General features: G+C 36.8%; 1 protein-coding gene across 3 annotated transcripts in view; it reads left to right on the top strand.

The window, feature by feature from the left end:
* LOC129293484 (uncharacterized) overlaps positions 1 to 26179 on the top strand; it is a 92712-nt gene that overhangs the window by 41721 nt on the left and 24812 nt on the right. For all 3 annotated transcript variants that reach the window (XR_008589167.1, XM_054931482.1, XM_054931483.1), the window contains exons 18-22: positions 2885 to 2998; positions 3135 to 3218; positions 3386 to 3514; positions 16938 to 17136; positions 17340 to 17483. Coding sequence is in view for 2 of the 3 variants with exons in the window: in XM_054931482.1 (XP_054787457.1) it covers positions 2885 to 2998; positions 3135 to 3218; positions 3386 to 3514; positions 16938 to 17136; positions 17340 to 17483 (670 nt within the window). In the remaining variant the exon portion in view is untranslated. The remainder of the gene's footprint in view (positions 1 to 2884; positions 2999 to 3134; positions 3219 to 3385; positions 3515 to 16937; positions 17137 to 17339; positions 17484 to 26179) is intronic.

Genomic DNA, 26179 nt, shown 5'->3' on the forward strand with positions numbered 1-26179 from the left:
AGGTACCGTATGGCTAAGAAGGAAACTAAGAGAGCTATGGGTGAAGCTCGTTCCAAAGCTTTTGAAGAATTTTATAAGAACCTTGAGACGAAGGAAGGAGAGCAAAATATTTATAAGATTGCCAAGAGTAGGGAAAGAAAATCAAGAGATCTAGAACAGGTAAGGTGTATTAAGGATGAAGAGGGAAGAATTTTAGTTATAGATGATGAAATTAAAAATAGATGGGAGACTTATTTTTCTAAACTTTTCAATGATGGAGAGGATTCATCTAGTAACTTGGAGGATTTAGTAACTAGTGAAGGAGAACAAAATTTGTCATTCTATCGAAAAATACGTGATAAGGAGGTAAAGGAAGCTCTTAAGAACATGGCAAATGGTAGAGCCAACGGACCTGATTGTATATCTATCGAAGCGTGGAAATGTTTAGGTGAAGAAGGGGTGAGATGGTTAACTCAGTTATTTAATGTGATTTTACGGTCCAAGAAAATGCCTGATGAGTGGAGGAGAAGTACATTAATTCCTATTTATAAAAATAAAGGAGATATTCAGAATTGTACTAACTATAGAGGGATTAAACTCATGAGCCACACAATGAAATTGTGGGAGAAAGTAATTGAGCACAGGTTGAGATTGGAGACAAGTATTTCTGAGAATCAATTTGGTTTTATGCCAGGTAGATCAACTACAGAGGCAATTTATCTACTAAGGGGATTAATGGAAAAGTATCGTTGTAAAGATAAAGATCTACACATGGTTTTTATTGATTTGGAAAAAGCTTATGACCGTATACCAAGAGAAGTGCTTTGGAAAGCGTTGAAAAAAAAGGGAGTATGGATTGCTTATATTAAAGCCATACAAGATATGTATGAGGGGGTAAAAACTAGTATAAGAACGCCTAGTGGTCAAACAAAGGATTTTCCTATAAAGATTGGACTACATCAGGGATCATCTCTGAGTCCTTATTTGTTCAACTTGATTTTAAATGTTTTGACGGAACATATTCAAGAGGAAATCCCGAAATGTATGCTCTTCGCGGATGATATAGTTCTTATAGCAGAGACAAGAGAAGAGGTTAATTGCAAACTTGAGTTATGGAGGAGGACATTGGAGTCGAAAGGTTTTCGTCTAAGTAGAAGTAAGACGGAATATTTATATTGTAAATTTGGTAAAGGACTATTCGAAAATAATTTGGAAGTGAAATTGGGAGATCAAATCATACCTCAAGTGGAAAAGTTTAGATATTTGGGAGCCATTATTCAAAATGATGGCGAAATCAGTGGAGATATTTCACATAGAATTCAAGCTGGGTGGTTTAATTGGAGAAAAGCTAAAGGAGTTATTTGTGACCGTAAGGTGCCTAATAAACTTAAAGGAAAGTTTTATCGTACTGCTATCAGACCGGCAATGTTATATAGTAGTGAATGCTGGGCTCTAACGGGACAGCAAGAGCATAAAGTTGGAGTAGCAGAGATGAGAATGTTACGATGGATGTGCGGACATACACGTAAAGATAAAATTCAAAATGAGCACATACGTGAAAAAGTGAGGGTGGCACCTATTGAGGAAAAAATGGTAGAAAATCGGTTGAGATGGTTTGGGCATGTACAAAGAAGACCAAGGGAGGCACCAGTGAGAAGAGTGGAACATATAACTTTGAGTCCGATTAAGAGAGGTAGAGGAAGGTCTAAGAGAACACTCTTGGAAGTTGTTGAACGTGATCTCTTAATTAATAATATTTCTAAAAACTTAATAAATGATAGAGCACAATGGCGTCTTGCAATCCATGTAGCCGACCCCACCTAGTGGGATAAAGGCTTGTTGTTGTTGTTGTTGTTGTGCAAGTTATGTGGTCGACGTCATCTAGTTAGATAAGACTTGTTGTACCTCAAAATCCCATCCAATCAAATCATGCCTATTAAGAGGTATATGGTAGCTGGAAAAGGAAAATCCCTTGCTAAAAGAATTAGTAGGATGTCCATTTTGAGGTAAGATTGCTACAACCCTATTTCTTGATGCTTCACATTCCACAATGAAGGGCTGTGAAAAATATGGATGTCTAAGCTCAGGAACTGAAGTGATGATTTGTTTGAGCTTCATAAAGGCATTTTAGCTGCAGTTGACCGTTTGAGTGCATTCTTTTTGGTGAGGCGGAGGCCAGTCAATGGATGCACGATTTGCTCATAGTGCTGAACAAATCTCTGACAGTGTCCATCTTTTTAGTACAGGCATGTTTTTACCTTTTGGAGTACATCTTGAGAGGTTGCATAGTTAGCAGCCTCTTATCAATCTGTCCTTGTTTTCTGAAAATTAAGTTTTATTCATCTGTTTTCTGCTTAAACTTTTTATTTTAACAAATCTTATCTTGCTATTTTCATTTCCTTCATATTCAACTAGAACTTTAAATTTTGTTTCCTTTTTTTTATTAGGAGTGCTTTGACTGTTACTAGATGTGTGTGTATTTTTTATTTTTTTAGTTGAAATAACTATATTTGAGCTACATTGCTGCAACTCTATTTTGCTCCAATAGGTTAATATTCATAGTACTTTAACATGCTTGTATCACATTCTCCCTCCGGTCCTTTTTTATAAGCATTTATTAGCATTACGTAGATTAAGGAAGTTAGTTAAAATTAGTTAATTCTTGTAAAATTTCTAAGATATTATCAATAAAATTCATTAATTAGAGGATGGTGTTTAGTTAGGAAGTTGTTTAATTGGTTAGATAATATCAAATCAAGCAATATTTGGGGAAAATTAAATTTAGACAAAATGTCTTATTTAAAGACCATTCATGAGGTGCGTGTAATAATTATTTGTTTGAGCCAGTGTGCTTTGCACGTTGTATGATACAGCAGATTGTTAGATCAATTTTTTCATTTGACAGGAAAAGTTGATGCCGATGGTGAGGTCTAGAAACCTTACTCTGTCATTTTCAGCTGAGAGTTCAATTGAGGAAGAACTAAAGAGAGAAAGCACTGCAGATGTTGTAACAATACTAGTATGGCATTTTCAATTTTTTCCAATGGAATCATTTGTGTATAGTGTGCCTATGAACTATTTCATTTGCTTGTTTTAACTGAATCAATATCCTGTGCTCATCCTAACCTCTAAGTTCTTATCTAACCTTTTCTTAGGTAAGCTACCTTGTAATGTTTGCTTATATATCTATAACCTTGGGAGATATACGTCATCTATCAACCGTCTACATATCATCCAAGGTATGATGTTTTCTTGAAGTTTCTCGTGTGAATGCTACAAAGGTGCTAGAATTATTTTAAGCGCCATAAGATGCTTTGTTTGTGTGCGTATGGTCAGAAGATGCTTCTCAAATTATTAGAGTTATGATTATTTGACATCGCTCATAATCTAATTTTATGTTATTCAGGTTTTGCTTGGTCTTTCTGGTGTTGTGCTTGTTATGCTTTCTGTACTTGGATCAATCGGATTCTTCAGTGTCGTTGGAGTAAAATCTACCTTAATCATCATGGAAGTCATTCCTTTCCTTGTTTTGGCTGTAAGACTCTAAATTTCTTCTTACCATTGCCATCTTAAAGTATTTACCTGCCCCACATTGTCTGGAACTTAGTTATGCTTTGCATTCTTTAGTGTAAATATTGCATTGAACTCAACCTATATATAATTTGATTAGAAGAGTTTCATAATCCCGTTGTAGATCCACTGGGGGGCTGCCCAATAAAAATCATTTGTAGGACACCAGAACAAAGTCATAAAAGTATTGTTAGATGCTACTACGGAGACAAAAATAATTTTCCCCAAATATGTAAGACTGTTCTGGTTAAAAAAATACAGCACTTTGCTGAAGTACTTTATGATCCCTCAAACGGGTCTAGCTAAGATAGTCGGATATGATCAAAAGAGGATGAGCTTGATTATTTTTCTCAGTCCATTGCTATTATTCATGGTAATCAGCACATATTTAAAGTTTTAGAGATAACAAGCCTGCTTCCTAGCTCAAGCTTTATTAAAATCTAGGTTAAATCTAATTAAATCCCATGAAGGATAAAATAAATGAGAACTGACTGGATAAATAATAAATAGAGAAATACTGATCTTAAAAAATAAATAATGAACTAATGCCCTAGACACAGCATAGACTCCCTCCTTGGTTGAGATGTGCCGTTCAACAGGAAACCTTCTGGAGTTGTATTATTGATCAGAAGAAATATCTTGAAACAAAGGTTGAAGAAAAGCAAACTATAAATAAGCTGGTTGTAGTAGAAGAGAGTTTTGCGTACCACCATCTGAAAAGTGGGGAAACAAGGAAATGCATTGGTCATAAAATAAAGTCTGACGACTATGAAATATAAAAAGCAAGAAAATAACTCAGGATTCAGAGAGATATTATATCAGTTGCATGAGGTTAGGGATTTAAGAGGAAGATTAGGTCTTGTAATCATTAGTTCCAGATCTTGATTATTTTCCAAGTTCAGTTGCGCTTAATAATTTCACCAAATCAATCTAGTTACTCCTAGTTTCCTTTCCAAATACCCACATTCCAGCTCATACTGGGCAGTAAATATTAATTAATCCTAGCTTGCATCCATGTTCCTCTACAGTTGATTTGCATAATGCCTTGGTCCATCTCTAGGTGCTTGGTTATGTCATGTTGCACATGATTCTTAGCTATATATACTGTTTGGTGCCATCATGTTGCAGAAATTTTTTTTCCTTTGCCCTGTTTTTTGCTTTGTAGTTCCTTTAGTGGATGTTTAAGCCAAATCCCTTCACAAATTTGAAGAGCCATGGTCCAATATTTTGCTTTAGCATTGTGGTGAGCAACAAGAAGTTACTTTTTGCTTCTCTAGTTTAAAAGTTTACCCCAAATATAAGTGCAATAACCAATTACAAATCTTCGATCCATAATTGATCCAACCCTAAATTGCACCACAATTTATATCTAATATCTAGCTAGGATGTTAAATAAAGGCAAAACTCACCTTTAATCCTCTTACTTTATTCAAAGTTTAGTTTGATTTCTTAATTTTATAAAGTATCTTTTCAGTCCTCTAGCTATAATACCATTAATTTCATAAACCAAAAAGGTTAATGCTATAATTTCAAATGCTAAGAATTCTCAAATGATGATATTTTAATCCAATCATTTTTATTTTTTAAAAAACTAAACTTAATATATCAGTATTTGATAATTGTTTTGTCGACATTTTAAATTGCAACGTCAGTAGTTTTTGTTGACGATACTAAAGTTGTGAGGGTTGAAGGACTGAAAAAGGGATGATAGCAACAATAAAACTAGATTTATTCTGCTAGGTAGAGTCGGTTGCATAGATTGTATAATGCCATCATGTTCTATCAACAACCCAATCTTTGAATAAATTGTTAACAAAAAGATCTCTTTCGTAAGTATTCTCTTTTATTTTCTTCTATCCTTCTTCATAGAACTCAAATTTGTCTATTCTACCCTCCATTGGCACCACTAACAGAATTCACACGATTGAAAATAGACTTTATAAAATTGAGGAACCAAGTTGAAACTTTTTGTAAAGTTAAATGACCAAATGTGGACCTTTGTGATAAAAAAAAATCCCCTTTTTAGTAGTTTTAGATACATCAAGATGCTTTTAGTTTCTCTAGGTGTACTTCACATAGCTGTGTTAGTCAAGTGATCGATTGTACACTTCCATCGTTACACCAAAATACCTTTAGTGGATCTAGCTGCTTCCTTTCCAAAGAAGTATTGAAAGGATGAAGGTCTTTTGTCAAAAACGCCTTTGCAAATGTCTTCTTCAATTTACATATCTCTTCTACATAACTTATTGTACTGGTGATGTCATCAATGTACCCAATCAAAATTAATCTATGGGTATATGATTAATTTGAGAGGCTTACTCACCATCTCATTGTTCGTTGCTTCAAATCCAAGTGGTACAAGCATATATTTCTTCTTTTAGCTCCTCATTAGGAAAGGAATTCTTGATGTAGAGTTGATGTTGAAGCCAATGCAAATTTGTTGGAAAAGTAAGAACATTTATGGAGTTGAACTTGGCCATCGGAGCAGAAGTCTCCTAATAGTCTTTGGAATTTTGTGAGAAAAATTGTGTATTCTCATTTCTATGTTGATACGTACAGATTGGGATTTTATACTGAGAGGGTGATACTCTACAATAAATGCAGTAGAATAAAATGCAGTAAATACAGAAGAAACTGATGCAATTAATCCCTGATTTTCCTGTATTTGTTCTCTAATTTTCCTATAATTGATGCAATGAATTCTGATTTTCCACCCTTCCCCTCAAGTTGGATCATATGTATTTATGATGTCCAACCTGCTTTTGCCTTCATCAAAGTTCTCTCTTGGAAGGCCCTTGGTGAGAACATCAACAACTTGCTTCTTTGATGGAACATATATTAGGCATATGGCTCTACTTTCAATCTTTTCTTTAATGAAATGTCTATCCACTTCAAAATGTTTCGTTCTCTCATGTTGAACTGGATTACGAGATTTGTTTATGGATGGCTTGCTATCAAAATAGAGCTCGGTAGGCAACTCTACACCAATTTGTAGTTCTTTGAGAAGTATTTGCAATCACTAGCCCTCACAAATACCATGCACCACAGCTCTAAACTCAGCTTTTGCTGCACTCCTAGACACAAAATTATGCTTTTTGCTCTTCGAAAAAGTTACTAGATTGCCCTAAACAAAGGTACAATACTTGGATGTAGATTTTCTATCCTTTGAGGCACCAGCTTGATCAGCGTCAGTAAATATTTCAACATTAGGTTGGTCACCTCTTTTAGAGAATAAACCCTATGCTAGAGTGCTTTTCAAGTATATCAGGATTTTGTACACAGCTCATTAGTGGATTTCCTTTGGCAAGTGCATATGCTAGGTTACAAAGCTCACAACAAAGGCAATGTCAAGTCTCATGTGTGATAAATATATCAACTTCCCTACCAAACTCTGATATTTCTCCTTGTCAACCAATTGGCCTTCTTCTTCCTCCTCTTCCTCCTCCCCCATAACTTTGCTTTCTTTTTTCTTCTTTTGTCTTCTTTTTTACTGCAATGGGAGTGTCAATCAGCTTGCAAGCATGCATTCTAGTTTTTGTCAAGAGATTAAGGACATATTTCCTTTGTGAGATGCATATTCCTCTCGTTGACCTAGCTACTTCCATACCCAAAAAATAACTTATTTGGCCCATATCTTTTACTTCAAATTTAAAGGTCAGGACTTTCTTCAGTCTCTCTATTTCCTTATAGCCAGCACCAGTTATCACCATATCATCTACATGGACAATAAATATAGTCTTTTTTCCTTCCCTGTGTTTAACAAAGAGTGCATGATTAGACTGGCCTTCTTGATAATACTCCTTTTTAGTACCTTTGAGAATCTATAGAACTATGTTATGGGTAATTGCTTCAGCTCATAAAGAGATTCCCTTAACTTACAAACCTTTTTTCCCCCTTTGTTTTTCAAAACCAAGAGGAAGGGTCATATAAACTATTGCTAAGTCACCATTAAGGAAAACATTCTTGATGTCCAGTTGATGGCGTTGCCAATTAAGATTTGCAGCTAATGATAATAATAGTCTGATTGTGTTAAGCTTTGCAACTAGGGCAAATGTCTTAGTGTCTTCTATGCCATAGGTTTGAGTGAATCCTTTTGCAACAAGCCTAGCTTTGCATTTCTTTAAGGAACCATCATCATTATACTTTGGTGTAAAAATCCATTTGCATCCAATGAGTTTTTTTTTTTTTTTTTTTTTTGCTAGTAAATCTACTTCTTGCCAAGTGTTATTCCTTTCTAGAGTTTTCATTTCTTCCATAATAGCCTTTCTCCATTATGGTATTTCAAGTGCCCCATGGATATTGCTAGGTATTTTATACCACCAATATTAGTGGTGAAAGCATATAGTCTTAGAGAAAGCCTTACGAGACACAAACCTCTCCATAGGATGATGAGTATGTGAGCAAGGTTGTTTCTTTAGAGAAATAGGGAGATCTAGATTAGTAAATTCATTTCCTTGTGCAGGACTATCAGGCTTATTGGATTGCTTAGCATCTAGGAGTTCAGAAATTCTCTTAGGTTCTATGTCTCTCAGTGCTTTAGTCTCAGAACCTACCTCTAGTCTTGACTCTTTTGGTGCTTTAGGCATGAATTGTTCACTATTTTTTGGGTTGTTTTTTTGAGTGTAAACAGACAACTCTCCCTTATTGTGGTTCTCTTGCATCTCCCCCTGTTTTCCTATTTTCCTCAGTTTCTAGCATAAGAGGGGGGTTGGTGATGGTAGAGTTGGAAGTGGTTCAAGAGAATAGGCCACAAGTGGTTCAAGGAATGTAGGTGAGCTGGAGATGGAATCTTTGTTGGGTCTCTTCACTTTCCTAAGTCTGAAATTCACCTATACTCTCCCCCTAAATTGAAGAGTGGGGATAAAATGGAGCATCCTAAAAAAAAAAAAAAAACTGTTACATCAAGACTAATGAAAAGATGATGAGAAATAGGATCATAACATTTGTAACCCTTTTATGTGGTTGAGTAACCTAGGAAAATACACTTAAGTGCATGGGGTCAAGTTTACGACTCTTGTGAAGGTGAACAAAGGAGTAACACATTAAGACTTGAAGTGGAAGGTTGCTCTCAATATAGGAATTAGGGTGTACATAAGTAGCAATGAGAACAACATCCCCCCAGAAGTTTATTGGAACAATACAGGTAAACATGAGGGTTCTTGCCATCTTTAATATTTGTTGGTTTTTCCTCTCAGTTATCTCATTTTGTTGGGGGGGGGGGTATGCACACAAGTACTTTAGTTCACGATGCCATGTTTTTTAAGAAACATAAGATTTGGTTAAAGTATTCAGTGCTATTGTCAATGTGCAAAATTTGAATGCTAGAGTGGAATTGGTTCTTAATCATTGCCTAGAAGGTAGGGAATATAGACGAAACTTCAGACTTGTCCTTTGACAAATAGACCTAACAAAGACAGGTATGGTCATCTATGAAAGTAATAAACCACTTATTGTTGGTACGATTAGGAACTCGAGATGGTCCCTACACGTTAGTGTGCATGACTATGATCGGTTTAGTAGGTGTATACTAAGCTCGTGGAAAGAAATTTCCATGGTGTTTAGCGAGTTCAAATACCTCACATTGAATTTCACACATTTTGGTTTGGGCACAAATTTAGAAACAACCATTGAAGGTAATGGAAATTAGGATGACCCATCCTCTTATGTTATAACAAAAACTAATTATTTTTGGTGGAAGATGCAGAATTACTTACAATAGGTGAGTGTTGACTACTCACTCGAGTGACTTCGAAGTAGTATAGCCTTTCATACCCCTTAGCACTACCAATTGCCATACTAGTCGATAGATCATGAAGCACATAGTGTGATGGGAGAAATTTAGCAAAACAGTTGGATTGTTTGGTCAATTGATTGATTGAAATTAAAAAGGATAGATTTCTTTAGTGCTTGAGCAAATGCCCCCTTTTTGCTACTAATGCTAGAGGTACAAATTTGCTTACATGTGGTCTGATAGTTAGGAGTAGCCATATTGACACTCCAATAGCCTTAAACAAAAAATCTCTCTCATAATAGGGAGGAATCAGATGCCATAGCCCTGAACACAAAGCTACAGTGCATGATAAGGAACACATGAGAATGACATTCAGGCAGAAGGTTGCCCAAATTTGGGAAACATCAGGATCTAGCCAGAAACAGCACGCCAATGCTAGAGAAGGGGGTTGCCGTCCAACCAAAGCCTTTACATGCTCCCACACGCCACCATGCATCGGTTACGTCAAAATCGCTTGGTGGAACTTGTAAGCCACACATGCCGTTGTTCACAGTGAGACTTTCAGGGTTGGCTGATTGGGATTGTTTGATGCTCCTTAGGATGGTGGTAAGAGTCAACAAGCTCTCTGCCATCACGTACATTATTGAGTAGAGGCGCCATTGTTCATAAACAAGATCTTGAGCCTAGAGCTCTAACCCTAGGCAAGAAAGCTATTTCTTCTAGAAAAAGAGAATGAGATGCAGATTCAAGGGCCATTAATTCTAAATTGCAGAAAAAGGGAGGTAACATTGGGAAATATGTGTGGGGTGGGCAAATTTTGAGAAGAAAGGGTAAGTTGGTAGTTGATGTTGATGCAGCTTTGAGACAACAAATACTTCAGTGGTTACATGCTAGTCCACAAGGTGGCCACTCAAGGGTGCATGCTACTTATCAAAAAATTAGAGGATTCTGGTGGAAGAAGATGCACAAAGATGTGCAAGATTTTTTGAGAGGATGTGACATGTATGCTCACTGAAAGTATGAAACAGCATCAACTCCAAGATTATTATGGCCACTGCCTATTCCTAATAATGTTTGGGAAAGCATAGCAATGGATTTCATTAAAGGCTTACCTAAATCTAGTGACAAAGAAGTAATTGGGGTAGTGGTGGATAGAATGAGTAAATATGCCCAGTTTTTGGCTCTTTCTCATCCATTTTTGGCAGCTACATTAGCTAAGTGTTTTGCAGATTACATGGTGCCCTAGTGAGATTATTAGTGATTGGGATCCAATTTTCATAAGCAATTTCTGGAAGGAATTCTTACGGGGGATCAAAGTAGAGCAAAAAATTGCTTCTTATTATCCTCAAACTAATGGGCAGTCTAAGGTGTTGAATTGTCACCTAGAAACACATCTCAAGTGTATGAGTTGGGAGAATCCTGAAGAATGGAGCAAGTGGTTACCTTTGGTTGAGTGGCGGTACAACCCCAACCTTCCACACTTAAACCAAAGCAACACCGTGTGAGCTACTTCATGGCTGGAAACCACTAATCTATGCTGCATATTTACCTAAAGAAGCAATAGTTGAAGCTGTTGATAGAAGTTTTATAGCAAGAGAACATATGAATAATGTTCAGAAGCATCATTTGGATAGGGCAGCAAATTGTATAAAACAAAATGCTAACCGTAAGAGGTCTGATTGAGTTTTTGAAGTTGGTCAGTAGGTATTTTTGAAGCTTCAGTCTTATAGACAAATCTTAGTAGCCTCTTGATGCGCTCAAAAATTGGCACGAAGGTATTTTGGGCCACATAGGGTACTTGAAAAGATAGGGAAGGTGGGCTACATTTTATGTCTCATTGTTGAAATTATGTTCAGACCCTTCGGTTGTGTGGAGATACCCTCCTAAAAATTGGCCCAAAGCTCTAGCAACTCTCATTCTTGAAGCAGTTTTAAATAAAAGGATTAGGAGGCATTGATACGAAAATAATAAATTTATGTCATTTTAGGTAGTTATTGACTGTTGGGGGTAGTTTGGTCTTTTAGTTGTTTTTAATTGTTTTACTTAATGCCCTTGAAGTCCTATGTATATTAGAGCACTCCCTTGTTGTAAACAGCCTAATAACATAATGAAAGGTCATACATTTGATTCCTTCTTCAACTTTCTGTTTAATGAAGTGTCTATTTACCTCAACATGTGTAGTTCTATCATATTGAAAAGGATTGAAAAAGAAATCACTTGCTGACTTGTCACAATAAAGATGGATAGGATGTTCTGTACAGATATTCAATATAGCCATAAACCTTCACATATTCCTTGACCTATGGATCTAGTCTCAACATGATTACTGTTGACCACTATATTGTGTTTTTACACTTTTTCATGTCAATAGATTCCCTTACATCAACATGTAAAATCCACTAGTGGACATCATGTCATGTGTTGATCCTACCCACTCAGCATTAGTAAAAACCTCCATTGTAGCTTGGTCTCCCTTTGAGTTATAAGTTTGTCCTATGTGGCTTGCGTATACTAACAAGCTTAAACCAAAATTAGTAATTCAATTATTCTAATGATCATTCAACCACATTCCATTAAAGTTGACTATTATCTTTAACCAGAATGGAATAAAACTCCCTTCTTCATAGCTTGAGGATACCCCTTGATGTAATGACAGAAAAGCATTTATGCTCCTTTTTTAATTCAATGCTTTCAATTGAGAGATGAAAATTGTATATTATTACAATCACATGGACGATACAATATATACACTTGAGAAGAATCAATGAAATCACCTAAATCGCTTAACTCATGCCTACAAATCAGGAGAAGGAATAGACATTGATTTCAATCTGATTCCAACTGTCAAATGAGGGAAATCAGGGAGTAAAATCGACTCTACTAAAGCTAATTAATTATTGAGATTTTCCACACTCCCTCTCAAGTTGGACTATATATGTCAATCATATTCAACTTGCCAACAAATTTTTCAAAGGCTTCTTTATACAAGCCCTTGGTATAGATGTCCATTGTTTGATTCCACATAGGCACATGTATGAGAGATATGAGATGCCCTTCTTTTAATAAAGTGTTTGTCCACTTCTGCATGTTTGGTCATATCATACTAAATTGGGTTGTGTGAAATATTTATAGCTGCTTTGCTATCTATGTATAGCCTCATTGAGAGTTATAGCTCAATCTTCAATTCTTCCAATACTCTTTTTACCTAGATCACTTCACATATGTTATAACCCACAGCTCTAAATTCATCTTCAATATTTCTTCTTGTAACCATGTTTTGCTTCTTACTTCTCCAAGTTACTCAATTAGCCCACTCATATGTACAATATCCTGACATAGACTTTCTATCATCATGTGCAACGGCCCAATTTGTATTGACGAATATTTTGTTAGGAGCTTAAATGATCAACGAAAATAATAAGAACAAATCTATTAAGATGATATAGAACAAGTATCTCATTCTATACTTCGCTCAATAGCCACGCTGAGGAGAATCTCCAAAGGGTAAAAAGACTAATTTTATTGATGATATGTTAGTTTCTAAGTTGCTAGTCATATTTATAATGCTAAATACAATTTAAAATAATAAAATCTAGATAACTGGATAATTAAATAAAACTGAATAGAATATCCTAAAATCTATAAAAATATTGAATAAAATCTAATCTAAATAAAATACTGAATAAAATCTAAATCTTTAATATAAAAACTAAATCTCAATAATAATAAGCTTAATTTATCTTCTGACGCTTCCTTCTTGAATAAGTCTTGATATTATCTGGAATCTTATCATTACCTTTCCCTTAAAAACTCAACTTGTCCTCATGTTGAAAAGCAGGAAACTGAGCTCACAAGAGATCGTAGTCTTCCCAACTTGACTCTTCCACAGGTCTCCCTTCCCATTGCACCAATAATTCAAGTGAGCTATGGCGAGTCCAACGGTGAGCTAAGACTTGATTCGGCAGCACATGTAACTCAAAATCAGCAGAAAGTGGTAAAGAAGTTGGGATCACAGGTGGATCCATTCCATGAGCAGGTCATAAGAGAGAAACGTGGAAAATAGGGTGCACTCAAGCATCTGAAGGAAGTTCTAGTTTATAAGCAACCTTCCTAATCTTTTGCAGTATCTTGTAGAGACTAAAGAAGCGAGGTGATAATTTTTCAAATTTCCTTTTAGTGAGTGAGCGTTGGCGAAAGGGCTATACCTGCAGCCAAACAACATCACCCTCGGCTTACTCGACTTCTCTCCTATGCTTGTTAGTATAAGCCTTCATCCGGTCTAGAGCCTTACGCAGATCATCCTTCGGGAGTTTGAGCATTGCATGTCTAGTTTCTAATTGATCTTCTAAGTCAGTTATGGGAGTTTCTCCTTTCACATAAGGAAGCAGGGGAGGAGGATCTCTACCGTACACCAACTTGAAAGGAAAAGAGTTGGTGGATATATGATGTCTTGTGTTGTATGAGTATTTCGCCCAGCAGGGAAACTTGTGCCATAACCGGGGCTGTTCATGAGCAAAACAGCGAAGATAAGCTTCAAGACCCCAGTTGACCACCTTAGTTTGACCATCCGCTTGAGGGTGGTAAGCAGTACTCATCTTTATTTGGTCTGGCTTAGTTGGAATAGTTCTTGCCAAAAGGAGCTCATGAATATGGGGTCCTTATCAGAGACAATTGAGAGGTATCCCATGTAGTCGGATAATCTCTTCACAAAAAACTACTGTGACTCTTTTTGAAGTGTATGGGTGTGCCAGAGCAATAAAGTGGGCATACTTAAATGATCCACTACCACCAATATGACCTCAAAGGCACAATGTCGCACATAGGCCTTCACATCTGCTTTCATTGTAGGCCAATAAAAGTTCTCCGAGAGTCGTTTAAATGTCTTGAGAAAGCTGCCACGCCCGCCAATAGCTAAAGAGTAAGCTCTTGCTAATAATGTTGGTCTTAATTGAGATGTGTAAGGTATAACTACTCAGTTGTCATAAAAGAGCTTTTGGTCAACCAGATGGAATCTTGGTCGAGATGATAGATCCTGTTGCAAATCCCTTACTACCTCATTTGTAAAGGGATTTAAGGCCAACTCAGAGGGGAGATCATGCAATTTAAGGGCAAAAGGTACTGTGAGTTAGAACAAATCTGCATGCTGGGGTCATCTTGGCCCTTTTATTATCCACACTTGCCTTGTGGATGATAGTGAAATTAAATGGCAATAGTTTCAGGATCAACCGTTGTTGAGTATTAGTGGTGATTTGTTGTCGTAATAGATATTGAAGGCTAGCATTATCTATCCTTACTAGAAAATGTCTCCTGAGGAGATAATGGTGCCATTTTTGTATTGCTAGGACTTATGCTAGGAGTTCTCGGTCATAGGCAGATTTATAGCGGTTGGGGATAGAAAATCCTTTACTGAAGTAAGCAACAGGATGATTATTTGGCATAAGGATAGCCCTAATCCCTTTTATAGATGCATCACATTCAATTGTAAATTCTTTCTCAAAATTAGGTAGTTGTAAAACAGGTGCCATAATCAATGCAAGCTTTAGGAGATTAAAGGCCTTGCGAGCTTGTTCAGACTATAAGAAGGCATCCTTCTTAGTCAACTTAGTCAGGGGACGCGTTATGATCCCAAAAATCTTGACAAAACGTTGATAATATCCTGCAAGGCCCAAGAAACCGCGTAATTCCTTCACATTTTTAGGAACAAGCCATTCTCTTACTGCCTTTATCTTTTCAGCCTCAACTTCCACCCTTTGAGCAGAAACCTTGTGCCCTAAGAAGGATACTCAGGGTCGCCCAATAAAGCATTTTTTTAAGTTGACACAGAACACATTTTCTTGCAGGGCCCGCAAAACCATGCGCAAATGATCTTGGTGTTGTTGAAGGGAGGAGCTGTACACCAAGATGTCGTCAAAGAATACCAATACAAATTTTCGTATGTAAGGGCGAAATAAATCGTTCATAGCTGCTCGAAAAGTGGTCGGGGCATTAGTTAAACCCAAAGGCATAACTATGAATTCATAGTGCCCAGAATGTGTACGAAAAGCCATTTTGTGGATATCCACTGGTGACATCTGAATTTGGTGGTATCCAGAACGGAGAATAGGTTTGGAAAAATAAACTGCTCAATGTAATTCATCTAGTAACTCATCGATGTTGGGAATTGGGTATTTATTTGGAATTGTCACGCTATTCAACTTTCAATAGTCCACACAGAAACGCCATGAACTGTCTTTCTTTGTGACCAATAAGACTGGGCTGGCGAAAGGGCTAGAGCTGGGTCGGATGAACACCTTTTGTAGCAATTCTTCAACCTGTTTCTCAATTTCTACCTTTTGGTAATGGGGGTACCTATATGGTCACAAATTAGGAGGATTGGCCCCTTGTAGCAAGGGAATGGTGTGCGAGTGCCTTCTAAACGAGTTCAAAAATAGGTTCGGATTCAAGGTGTGTCAAGAACTTGTGTCTTGCTCCTTGAAGCTTTTCTCCAAATGTAAAATTTTTTTAGTGTTTGTTTTCTTCCCCTTAGTAGGATTCTCATCTATATCAAGCACACTATCATGATTAAACTCAATCATGGACTCAAATGAAAGTTCAAATGGAGGTTCATATAGGAATTTAGGCATCTTCCATAGGCTTCAATTCAGTCATACTCTTCATTAGAGTAAGCCTCTTAGACTCTTCATTAGAGTGAGCCTTTTGGATTGCTTCCTAGATCTCTTGCACGTTAGGTAGAAACAGGAAACTTTGTTTAATTGTTGGAGCCATAGCATTAATGAGCCAGGAGGCATCCATTTAGTTTTCATACCTCTATTTTCATGGAGTCTGAGGATTGGAACTTTTGGGCATTTTAGACTTCCCATTGAGGAATCCAAGTTGCCCACAGCCTTCAATGGCCAGTTTATCAGATTGCACCTACTCTTGGTAGTTCTCATTGTTGAGTTTCTCTGGCATGATGAGGACAGCTGACCCATCAAGACCCTATGTCACACTTGATCCCCTTGCCTGGCATCAAATCTGATGCAAACCACCATCAGAGCTTTCAATTTCAGTCACAACACGCTTCTAGCCTTCCAAGTTAACCTGGTGCTCCATTTCTTCTTTGTCTGAGGTTAGGATTTGTTTGAACTCTCCCTCTTGCTCAGATACCATGTGAGTTGAGAGATGAGAATTGTATATTATTACAATCAGATGGACAATACAATATATACACTTGAGAAGAATCAATGAAAACGCCTAACTCTACCAAAAAATCAGGAGAAGGATTAAACACTGATTTCAATCTGATTCTAATGGTTAGATGAGAGAAATTAGGGAGTAAAATTGACTCTATTAAAGCTAATTAATTATTGGGATTTTCCACAAAAATGAACAGCAAATGTATTAGCCAGACAAGCCTATTGACCAACTAGACAATGCGTACTCCCATTAAAAGTGAGAAACGGTCTTCAAAATTGGCCAAGCCATTTCACAATATAGAAAATGATAATTGTTTGCCTTGGAATCAGCTGATATGGCAGCTTGGGTCATCTAAATCCTTGCACAAGCAAAAATATTCTGTACATTTTTAATTTCAAATATTTTTTGCTATTTAGTTATCACTTTATAGAATTATTATGAGATTTCTCTTTATTTTTTTGAATTTCCATTCAATGATCAGGTTGGAGTGGATAACATGTGCATACTTGTACATGCTATGAAACGACAATCTTCAAGTTTGCCAATAGAAGAACGGATAAGTAATGCTCTAGGGCAAGTAGGACCTTCCATTACGCTGGCCAGCATCTCTGAGATTTTGGCTTTCGCAGTAGGATCTTTCATTTCAATGCCAGCATGTCGTGTTTTCTCCATGTTTGCAGGTTTAATCATTTTCTCCTTCCGTTCTCAATTTCATTTTCATAGGTTTTGTGTATGACCTATCTGTGAGTTTTAATAATGCTTTTTCATATTGGAAAAAAGATATGATGTATCCTCAAAAAAGGTGGAGGAAAAAAGAATCAATCCTATAAAAATTTGAAGGTTCCATTAATGTTTCTATTAACATTTATTTACTTTCCTGTAGCATTGGCTGTTCTGCTGGACTTTCTTCTGCAAATTACTGCTTTTGTAGCTTTGGTGACTTTTGACTTTATAAGAGCTGAGAATGATAGGATTGACTGTTTTCCATGCATTAAGGTGACTTCAGCCCCTATACAACATAGTGAAGGTAATTTTGCAATAGAACACTCATGGGTACGTTAATTATTTTTCATTGAAGCTTTGCTTGTGATACGTTAGTAATTTAAATTGTGTCTCCTCTTTAATATACTTATTTTGATATGAAAATGGAAAAAGAGAGATGGAATAGAATTGAAGAGGAAAGAAGCAGAAATTAGGAAGAAAGAGAAAAATAGAGGGAATCGAGAGAGAATCAGGAGTTAATCTGAATAATACACTTCATTATCATCATCAAGCTAATTACAATTGAGAGGGACCCTAGTATTTATAGTATTCAGGTAGAACAACCTTAGAATAGGCAGAATAGTCAAACGAAAATGAGGAAACTACTTAACTACCCTTTTTTAGGTACTAACTACCTAAATAAAACATGTCTATTATTTTCATATCAATGCCCCCCCTTTAACAGCCCTTGTCCTCAAGGGCTTGGTACCTGAAAATCTGGAAATTGCTTTGGGAAGTTGAACAAAGACAGCCAACTTGGTTCCTCATCAGGTTTGCCCTTCCACTGTACTAAAATTTCAGTAATAACCCTTCTCTTATGCCTTCCCACTCTCTTATTTAGGATTGTTTCTGGAATAAGGGTAGATGGAACCTTTGGCCAATTTTTAGGGGAATGCCTGTGCTTGACTGAGGGATCTGGGCACAATTTTAACAGTGAAAGATGGAAAGTCGAGTGAACTCTGGATGTAGGGGGAAGTTCTAACTTGTAGGCAACCCTTCCTATCCTTGCTATCACTTTATATGGCCCAAAATACCTTGATACTAATTTTTGAGTGCTTCTTGATGCAGCTGAGATCTGTCTGTAAGGCTGCAGCTTCAGAAAAACCCATTGGCCAATCTCAAATTCACGATCAGACCTTAAATCAGCTTTTTGCCTCATACTGTTGGCTGCCCTGCTGAGATGATGCTTTAAAACATTTATCATGTGCTCTCTTACAGCAAAACTCCTATCTACAGCTCCAACCACAGCTTCTTTAGGTAGATATGGAGCATATATTGGTGGTTTTTGCCCATAAAGTAACTCATAAGGTGTTTCCTTTGTTGAAGTTTGGCTAGTTGTATTATACCACCATTCTGCCAAGGGTAACCACTTGCTCCTATCCTTAGAAGTTTCCCAAGACATACATCTAAGATATGTTTCCGAACAATGATTCAACACCTCACATTGACCATCACTTTGAGGATGGTAGGAAGAAGTAAGCTTTTGCTCAACCTTAATAACCTTTAAAAATTTCTTCTAGAAATTACTGATAAAAATTGGATCTTTGTTACTAATTATCTCATGAGGAGCCTCATGAAATTTGTAAACATGGTCCAAAAATGTTGATTCAAGGTAGTTGCTGAAAAGTGATGGGAAAGAGCCAAAAAGTGAGCATGTTTGCTCATTCTGTCCACAATTACCCATAGTACCTCTTTACCCCCAAATCTAGGCAATCCTTCCATGAATTCCGTTGCCATGCTCTTCCAACCTCTATTAAGAATGGGTAATGGTTGCAACAAACTAGGGGTAGCTGCTGTCTCATACTTGCAATGACAACAGTGTCACAACCTCTCACAAAGTCTTGTATATCTTTATGCATCCCCTTCCACCAAAACAACCCTCTAACCCTTTGATAGGTAGCATGCACACCCCCCCCCCAAGGAGTGGCCTCCTTGTGGACTAGCATGTAATCATTCAAGGATTTGTTGCCTAACAGCTGCAACATCACCAATCAATGGCTTTCCTTTCTTCTTAAAAGCTGTCCATCCCACACATATTTGCCAATATTTCCTCCTTTTCTCTGTAATTCAACAATTATGGCCTTTAAATTTGCATCAGCATCCCAACACTCCCTAATTTTCTAAAGCAACTCGGGAGAAGTGGTGTCAAGTGCCATATGTAACAACTGAGGCCCATGTAATCTTGACAGTGCATCTGCCACAGCATTTTCCTTTTCCTTTTTTAAACTGCCACAGCATTTTCCTTTCTCTTTTTGTAACAACTCTCATACTCATAGCCCCATTAAATGAGCTATCCAATACATCTGAAAAGGAGTCTTTAACTTTTTCCCCCAATAAATACTTCAGACTTTGTTGTTCAGTTTTGATGATAAATTTCTTCCTCTCCAAATTCTGATGCCAATATTCAACTGCTTGAACCATTGCCATAAGCTCTTTTTCATAAATAGACAGCTTCAAATGTTATGGAGCCATTACCTTGCTGAGGAAAGAAATAGGTCGGCCTTCTTGCATTAATACAGTGCCAATCCCAAAGCCACATGCATCTGTTTCAACCAAAAAAAATTTATTAAAATCTGGTAAAGCAAGCACAAGGGCTGTAACCAATACTTCCTGTAATCTTGTGAAAGCTTTTCTTGTTGTATCAGACAAATAAATCCCTACTTCAATAAATTAGTGAGAGGTGTAGTAGTCTCTCCATGATGCTGGATAAATTGCCAATAATATCCTACTAGGTCAAGAAAGGCTCTTAATTGCTTTATGTTGGCTGGTTTTGGACATTCAAGGACTGCACCCACCTTCTTGGGGTCAGTAGAAACAGTTCCATTTTCCAAAATATGACCTAAGTACTCAATAGTAGTTGCTGCAAAAGTACACTTCCTTTTTTTAACATAATATTGATATTGATTTTTCCTTAAGATTTCCATCACCTTTGTTAATACTTCATATGATCTGTAAGAGAGGAGCAATATATTAGGATATTGTCAAGGAAAACAAGAACAAACTTTCTTAAAAAGGGTCTACAGATAGAATTCATTGCTTGCTGAAATGTGGCTGGTGCATTGGTTAAACCAAATGGCATAACCAGCCACTCAGTGCCTGGAATGTGTCTTGAATGCTGTTTTGTAGGCATCTTTAGGCACCATGCGAATTTGGTAATATCTCGCTCTTAAATCCAACTTTGTAAACCACTTTGCAGCCCATAGTTCATCAAATAAGTCCTCCACAAGAGGGATTGGGTACTAATTTTTTATTGTTCTTTTGTTTAGCTCCTTGTAATCAATATACATTCTCCATGAACCATCCTTCTTCTCTACTAGCACAATTAGAGCTTAAAAAGGAGAGGAACTCTCTTGAATAATTCCATATTGCAAAAGTTCTCCCACTAGCGTCTCAACCACATCCTTTGAGTAGAAGAATAGCGATAGGGCTTTAAACTAATAGGGTCAATCCCCTTTTGAGGGACTATAGCATGTTTATGGCCTTCTCACATGGGTGGCAACCGTTTTGGTTCTTCAAAAACATCAAGAAATGCCCTTAGATCTTGATGAATTTCTATGGGAAGCTCTTCTAATACCTCTGAAACAGCAAAACAACCGGCCTATGCTTTTGTAGATTTCAACATAGAAACCTTTATTCATCCCTTTCCCTTTTTATTTCAATTCTCTTGGGTTGCACCATGATCTATGAGTTAGGTGGTATGGCTTGTAGCTTGCATAGTTGGTCTCTTTGCCAAAAATACATTGTGAGGGTCTCATAATTCCAAAAGGCATTTTTTATGCTTTTTAACAAATTTAGACCCAAAATCATGTCATAAGTTTTGAGATCAAGAGTTCTGAAATAAAAAATGAACCCCAAACCTTGCATACTTAAATTTTTTCCACATGCCATGGACTTGTAATTTTTTTCCTCCAGCCACTTCTACCCTGCAATTAGGCTGCCAACCAAGTTTCCTAGTCAATTCTAGATGCAAGATATTATGGGTACTTCCATTATCTATCAAAGCCTGGATCTGCCTCTTGCTACAGCCTGCAACCCGCATTGATGAGGCCCCTTCAACTCCTTTGATGGCATAGTGTGAAACTAGGGGTGTTTCTTTATCTACCACCTTATCATTTTCAGATTCTATGGCTGGTTGGTCTTCTTGGCTTTCTAGCAAATCAATGAAGTACAACTGCATCTTTTGCCTTTGTGGACAATTGTGATCATGCGAGAACTTTTCATGGCAATAAAATCGCAGGTTTTTGCTTTGGTGTTTCTGCCTTCTCATTTGCAGATAGAATTTTAAGGGGATTACTGCTGCTTTTAGAGGAAGAAAAAGATGATTTTTGGGGTGCAAATGTCATCTTCCCTTTCTGTTAGGTCCTACCATTTAAGAGGGCATTTTTGTAAGGTGGCCAAGTATTGTGTAAGGCTTCCGACAAGGCAATCAAAGGTGTAGACACCTATGCACTATTCTTGCCACCTATCTTTTTCTCAGCTTGTCATTGCTAAGTGATCTCCTGCATATGAGCCAGAGAACGTGCCTCTTGGAGGGTTCTCGGTTTAAACAACCTCAAAGGACTCAGATAATCTTCCATCAGTCTTCCATGTGCACTTTGATGAGGTACTATTGTGAAAGATCAAGCTTGCAAGCAATGGAGTCAAATGCATCATTGAATTCGGCCAAGGGACGCATCAAATCACCCATCAACGTCTCATGGGTGGGTTCGAATCTTTCTTTAAGGACAACAATGTACTCTTCCTAGGTGAGGGTGACGCCAAACTAGGTCTCCTCTAACACTGTGCCAAGACCAAGCCTTTTCATCCAGGCAGATCGACGCCTTCCTCGCCTTTTCATTTTCTCGTATATCAACAACAACAACAACAAGCCTTATCTCACTAAGTGGGGTCGACTACATGGATTATATGACGCCATTGTGCTCTATCATTTATTAAGCTTTTAGAAATATTGTTAATTAAAAGGTCTCGCTCAATAGCCTCCAAAAATGTTCTCTTCGGTCTTCCTTTAACCTTCTTGACAGGGCTCAAAGTCATCTATTCCACTCTCCTCACCGGTGCCTCCCGTGGTTTTATTTGTATATGTCTGAATCACGTTAAACGATTTTCTACCATTTTTCCTTTAATAGGTGCCATACCCACTTTTTTCCGTATTTGCTCGTTTCAAATTTTGTCTTTATGTGTATATCCACACATCCATCTCAATATTTTCATCTCTGCTACTTCAACTTTATGCTCTTGCTATCCCGTCAAAGCCCAACATTCACTGCCATATAAAATTGCTGGTCTTATAGTAGTTCGATAAAATTTTCCTTTAAGTTTATCAGATACCTGACGATCGCAGATAACTCCTTTAGCCTTTCTTCAATTAAACCACCCCACTTGTATCTGATGTATAATATCTCTATCAATTTCCCCATTTTGTTGAATAATCGCTCTCAAATATTTAAACTTTTACATTTAAGGTATGGTTTGATCACCTAATTTTACTTTCAAGTTGCTACTTATTGACCTTTTTTCAAAATTACAATGTAAATATTTTGTTTTACTCCTTCTCAAGCTGAAACCTTTTAACTCTAATGTTTTTCTCCGTAACTCAAGTTTATAATTTATCACTTCTCTTGTCTTTGCAATGAGAACTATATCATCTGCAAAAAATATGCATTTAGAAATTTTTTGGTGTATCATCGAGTTCAAAATATCTCACATCTCATGATCCAACCCAACACCTTAGACTGAGAGAACTTAGGGAATTCCATTTTTTGTGAACTGGGTAAGCCGTTAATGCTCTTCCCTATCTATCATGTCTTCATCTCAATGACGATGGTGACCATTTCTATCGTTCCTATTGCGACGCCCCAGGTTATCAGATTCTTTCTCTTGATCGCGTATTAGGAGTTGAATCTGGTTGGAAAGACCCATCACGTGATCACTAAGTGTGTCAATGGTATCCAGCTTGGTAAGTCTTTGTTCAACCTAGTGCAATCTTTCCTCCATTTCTTGTTGAGTCTGATTGCTCGTATTTACCATATACCATCAGAATTAAAAAGAAGAGAAGAGAATGGCCAAGGAATGAAAGCTCTAGTACCACTAATATTGAAAGGGAAGAAGAGGTAGAATGGAGAAGAGAGAGAGAGGATAGAATTGAAGAGAAAAGGAGAATTCGGGAAGAAAGGGATAAAAACAGAGGATATTACGATAGAATTAGGAGTTAATATGAATAATATACTTCATTATCATCGTTAGGCTAATTACGATTGAGAGGGAGCCTAGTATTTGTAGGATTCAGGTAGAGACAACCTTAGAATAGGCAAAATAGTCTAACAAAAATAAAGAAATGACTTAACTACCCTTTATCAGATGCTAACTACCTAAATAACATGTCTTTATTATTTGCATATCATATTTATTTAAGATGTTTTGGTAACGTGTTATCTTGGTCATTCATTTGCGAAAGTTCATATTTTCATGGTTACCTTTTTACTATTGCACATTATGGGATGAATTCATGTTAGTTCCTTTGGGTTCAATCCTTGGTACTTGTATGGAGTGTTTATTGTCTGATCCTAGAAAGCATTGTAATGATTGTAATGTGTCAAAAATTATTAGTAATATTTGCTATGATTGGAATTTAACAGCTAACCTTATCAGTTTGGCATAGATCAAGGCATTGCCAACCTTTGAAGTTTTTTCCTTGCATTCATTTTATTTCCTATAATTGCTTTGTTTTATATGTATTAAACTATAAATAAAATACCATGATGTATCAATAATAGTTTAGGCTACTATAACAAAATAGAAAATTTGAGATGGAATTCATCGCCCAAAAAAAAAATCCCTTATTTGCAATGGAATAGTCTGTTGCAAAATCAAATGTGATTGATATTTTCTATTTTCACCATAAACTTCCATCTCAAGTTTAGTTAGAGTAGTTAATATTAACCAACTAGCCAAGGGATTGTGGGGTCTATATATGTAGCAAGTGGGATATTTGGGAAAATTGTATTTCTCATTCATCTAAATAGAGTTACATTGAAATGTATACACCAAGGCTAATCAATTCTATTAAAGGCTAATAAATACTAATAAAAGCTTTACAATTAGCAATGATAAAAATCTAAAGATATTCCCATATAGCACAAGGTGGTGATAGGGGATGTGTAGAATCTTTTATTCAATTTTAGTTTTATTATGCTCTCGTCTTTCTTTATTCTTTCATATCACCTTCATCATAGCAATTCTGTTTCTTGGGCCCAAAAATGGCAGCAGAATAGGCTCTAGAGCGGGTAGTAGTTGAGAAGGTGATGGAACTTATGGTTTTTATTGATTTGAGAAAAAGAAAAGAAAAAAAAACAGCTTATGATCATGTAATAAAAGAAGTGCTTTGTAAAGCTCTAGGAAAGAAATGTGTCTATGCTATGTGTATCAAAGCTATATAAAATATGTGTAAAGGGGGAACAACTTATGAAATAATGTCTAGAGGTGAAACAAAGGACTTCCTGGTAAGGATTGGTCTCATCCATAAGCTCTTACTTGTTTAATCTAGTTTAGATATTCTGATTGAGCACATTCAAGTGAAAATCCCCAAGTGCATACTTTTGGCAGATGATATGATCCTTGTTGCAAAGTTAAGAGAAGAGCTAAACTTTAAACTTGAGTTATGAAGACAAACCTTGGAATCAAAGGATTTTCACTTAAGTATGGGTCAGATAGAATATATGCATTGTAAGTTCAATAAGAAGCAAGCTAGAAATGTTTTGAAGGTAAAATTGGAGATCAAATCAAACCATAAGTGAGAAAGTTTAGATATTTGGGATCAATAATATAAAATGGTGGTGAAATTGATGCGGATGTTATTTATAGAGTACAAGTTGGCGTTAAAATGGAGAAAGGCATCAGGAGTTATTGGTTATCTAAATTTTTTTAATAAGCTTAAGGGGAAGTTTTATTATCAAGTTAGTATTGCTAAATGGTAGTAAATGCTAGGCTTCAGAGAGATACAATAGCCAAAATAGTGGTTGCAAAGATGAGGATATTGCAGAGATATATAATAACCAAATGAGGAAAGGTTGTCATGGCATCTATTAAGAAGTTGTAGAAAAAATTAAGATACTTTGGGCATATATAAAAAAGGCCAAAGGAGGAGTCAATGAGGATGGTTGAACTAATGATGTTGACCCTTTTGAAAAGGAATAGACGGTAAGACTAATAAGAACACTCAAGAAAGACATTGATTGGGATCTTTTCAGTGAATGGTATGTCTAAGGAGTTTTTTGTTAATATAGCACAATAACATAGTATGGTTTTTGGATGTGGGCCTTGTATTTTAAGTCTCTAAGGCTCTGTTTGGTTCAAGAGGAGAGGAGAGGAGGGGAGGGGAGGGGAAGGGATGGAGGGGAGGGGATGGAGGGGCAAGGAGGTGAGGGGTAGGGGGAGGGAGGGGAGAGGGATATCCTCCCAATTTAGGGGGAGAGGTTTTGGAGGGGAGGGAAGGGGAAATTTTAAAATTTCTCCTCTCCCTCCACCTTACCAAACATAGGGTAAGCCTACTAATACCTCAAGACCTAATTTTCTTTATTTTTCTGCGTTGCTTGTAACACTTATTTTTATAGTCTTAATTATATTTTATATTATTAGAAATTTTAGGAGAGTTTAGGGATTTAATTAGATCCATCCTCTATTACTTTTTATCTATATATGTATTGAACCCTTTCTCAATAATATGCAAGAAATTATTTAGAAAAAGTTTCATAGTATTAGAGCCGTGCTCTCGACTCTCTTGCCTTTCTTCTTTGCCTCCTCTGTCCTAATGTTGTTCATAGGGGCTCTTACGACCCAACCACCATGAGCATTTCAGACAAGCAAGGGAAGCTAGAAAAGCTTGACCAGTGAAGATGGGATGACTAGCACACCGATGCTGCTAGTGCAACGGGTTTGACTGGTACGATTGGTGCGTTCGAGGTG

The sequence above is a fragment of the Prosopis cineraria genome, unplaced genomic scaffold (assembly GCF_029017545.1).
Source record: "Prosopis cineraria cultivar Desert tree isolate PC_DT_omini unplaced genomic scaffold, ASM2901754v1 PC14, whole genome shotgun sequence".
NCBI lineage: Eukaryota > Viridiplantae > Streptophyta > Magnoliopsida > Fabales > Fabaceae > Prosopis > Prosopis cineraria.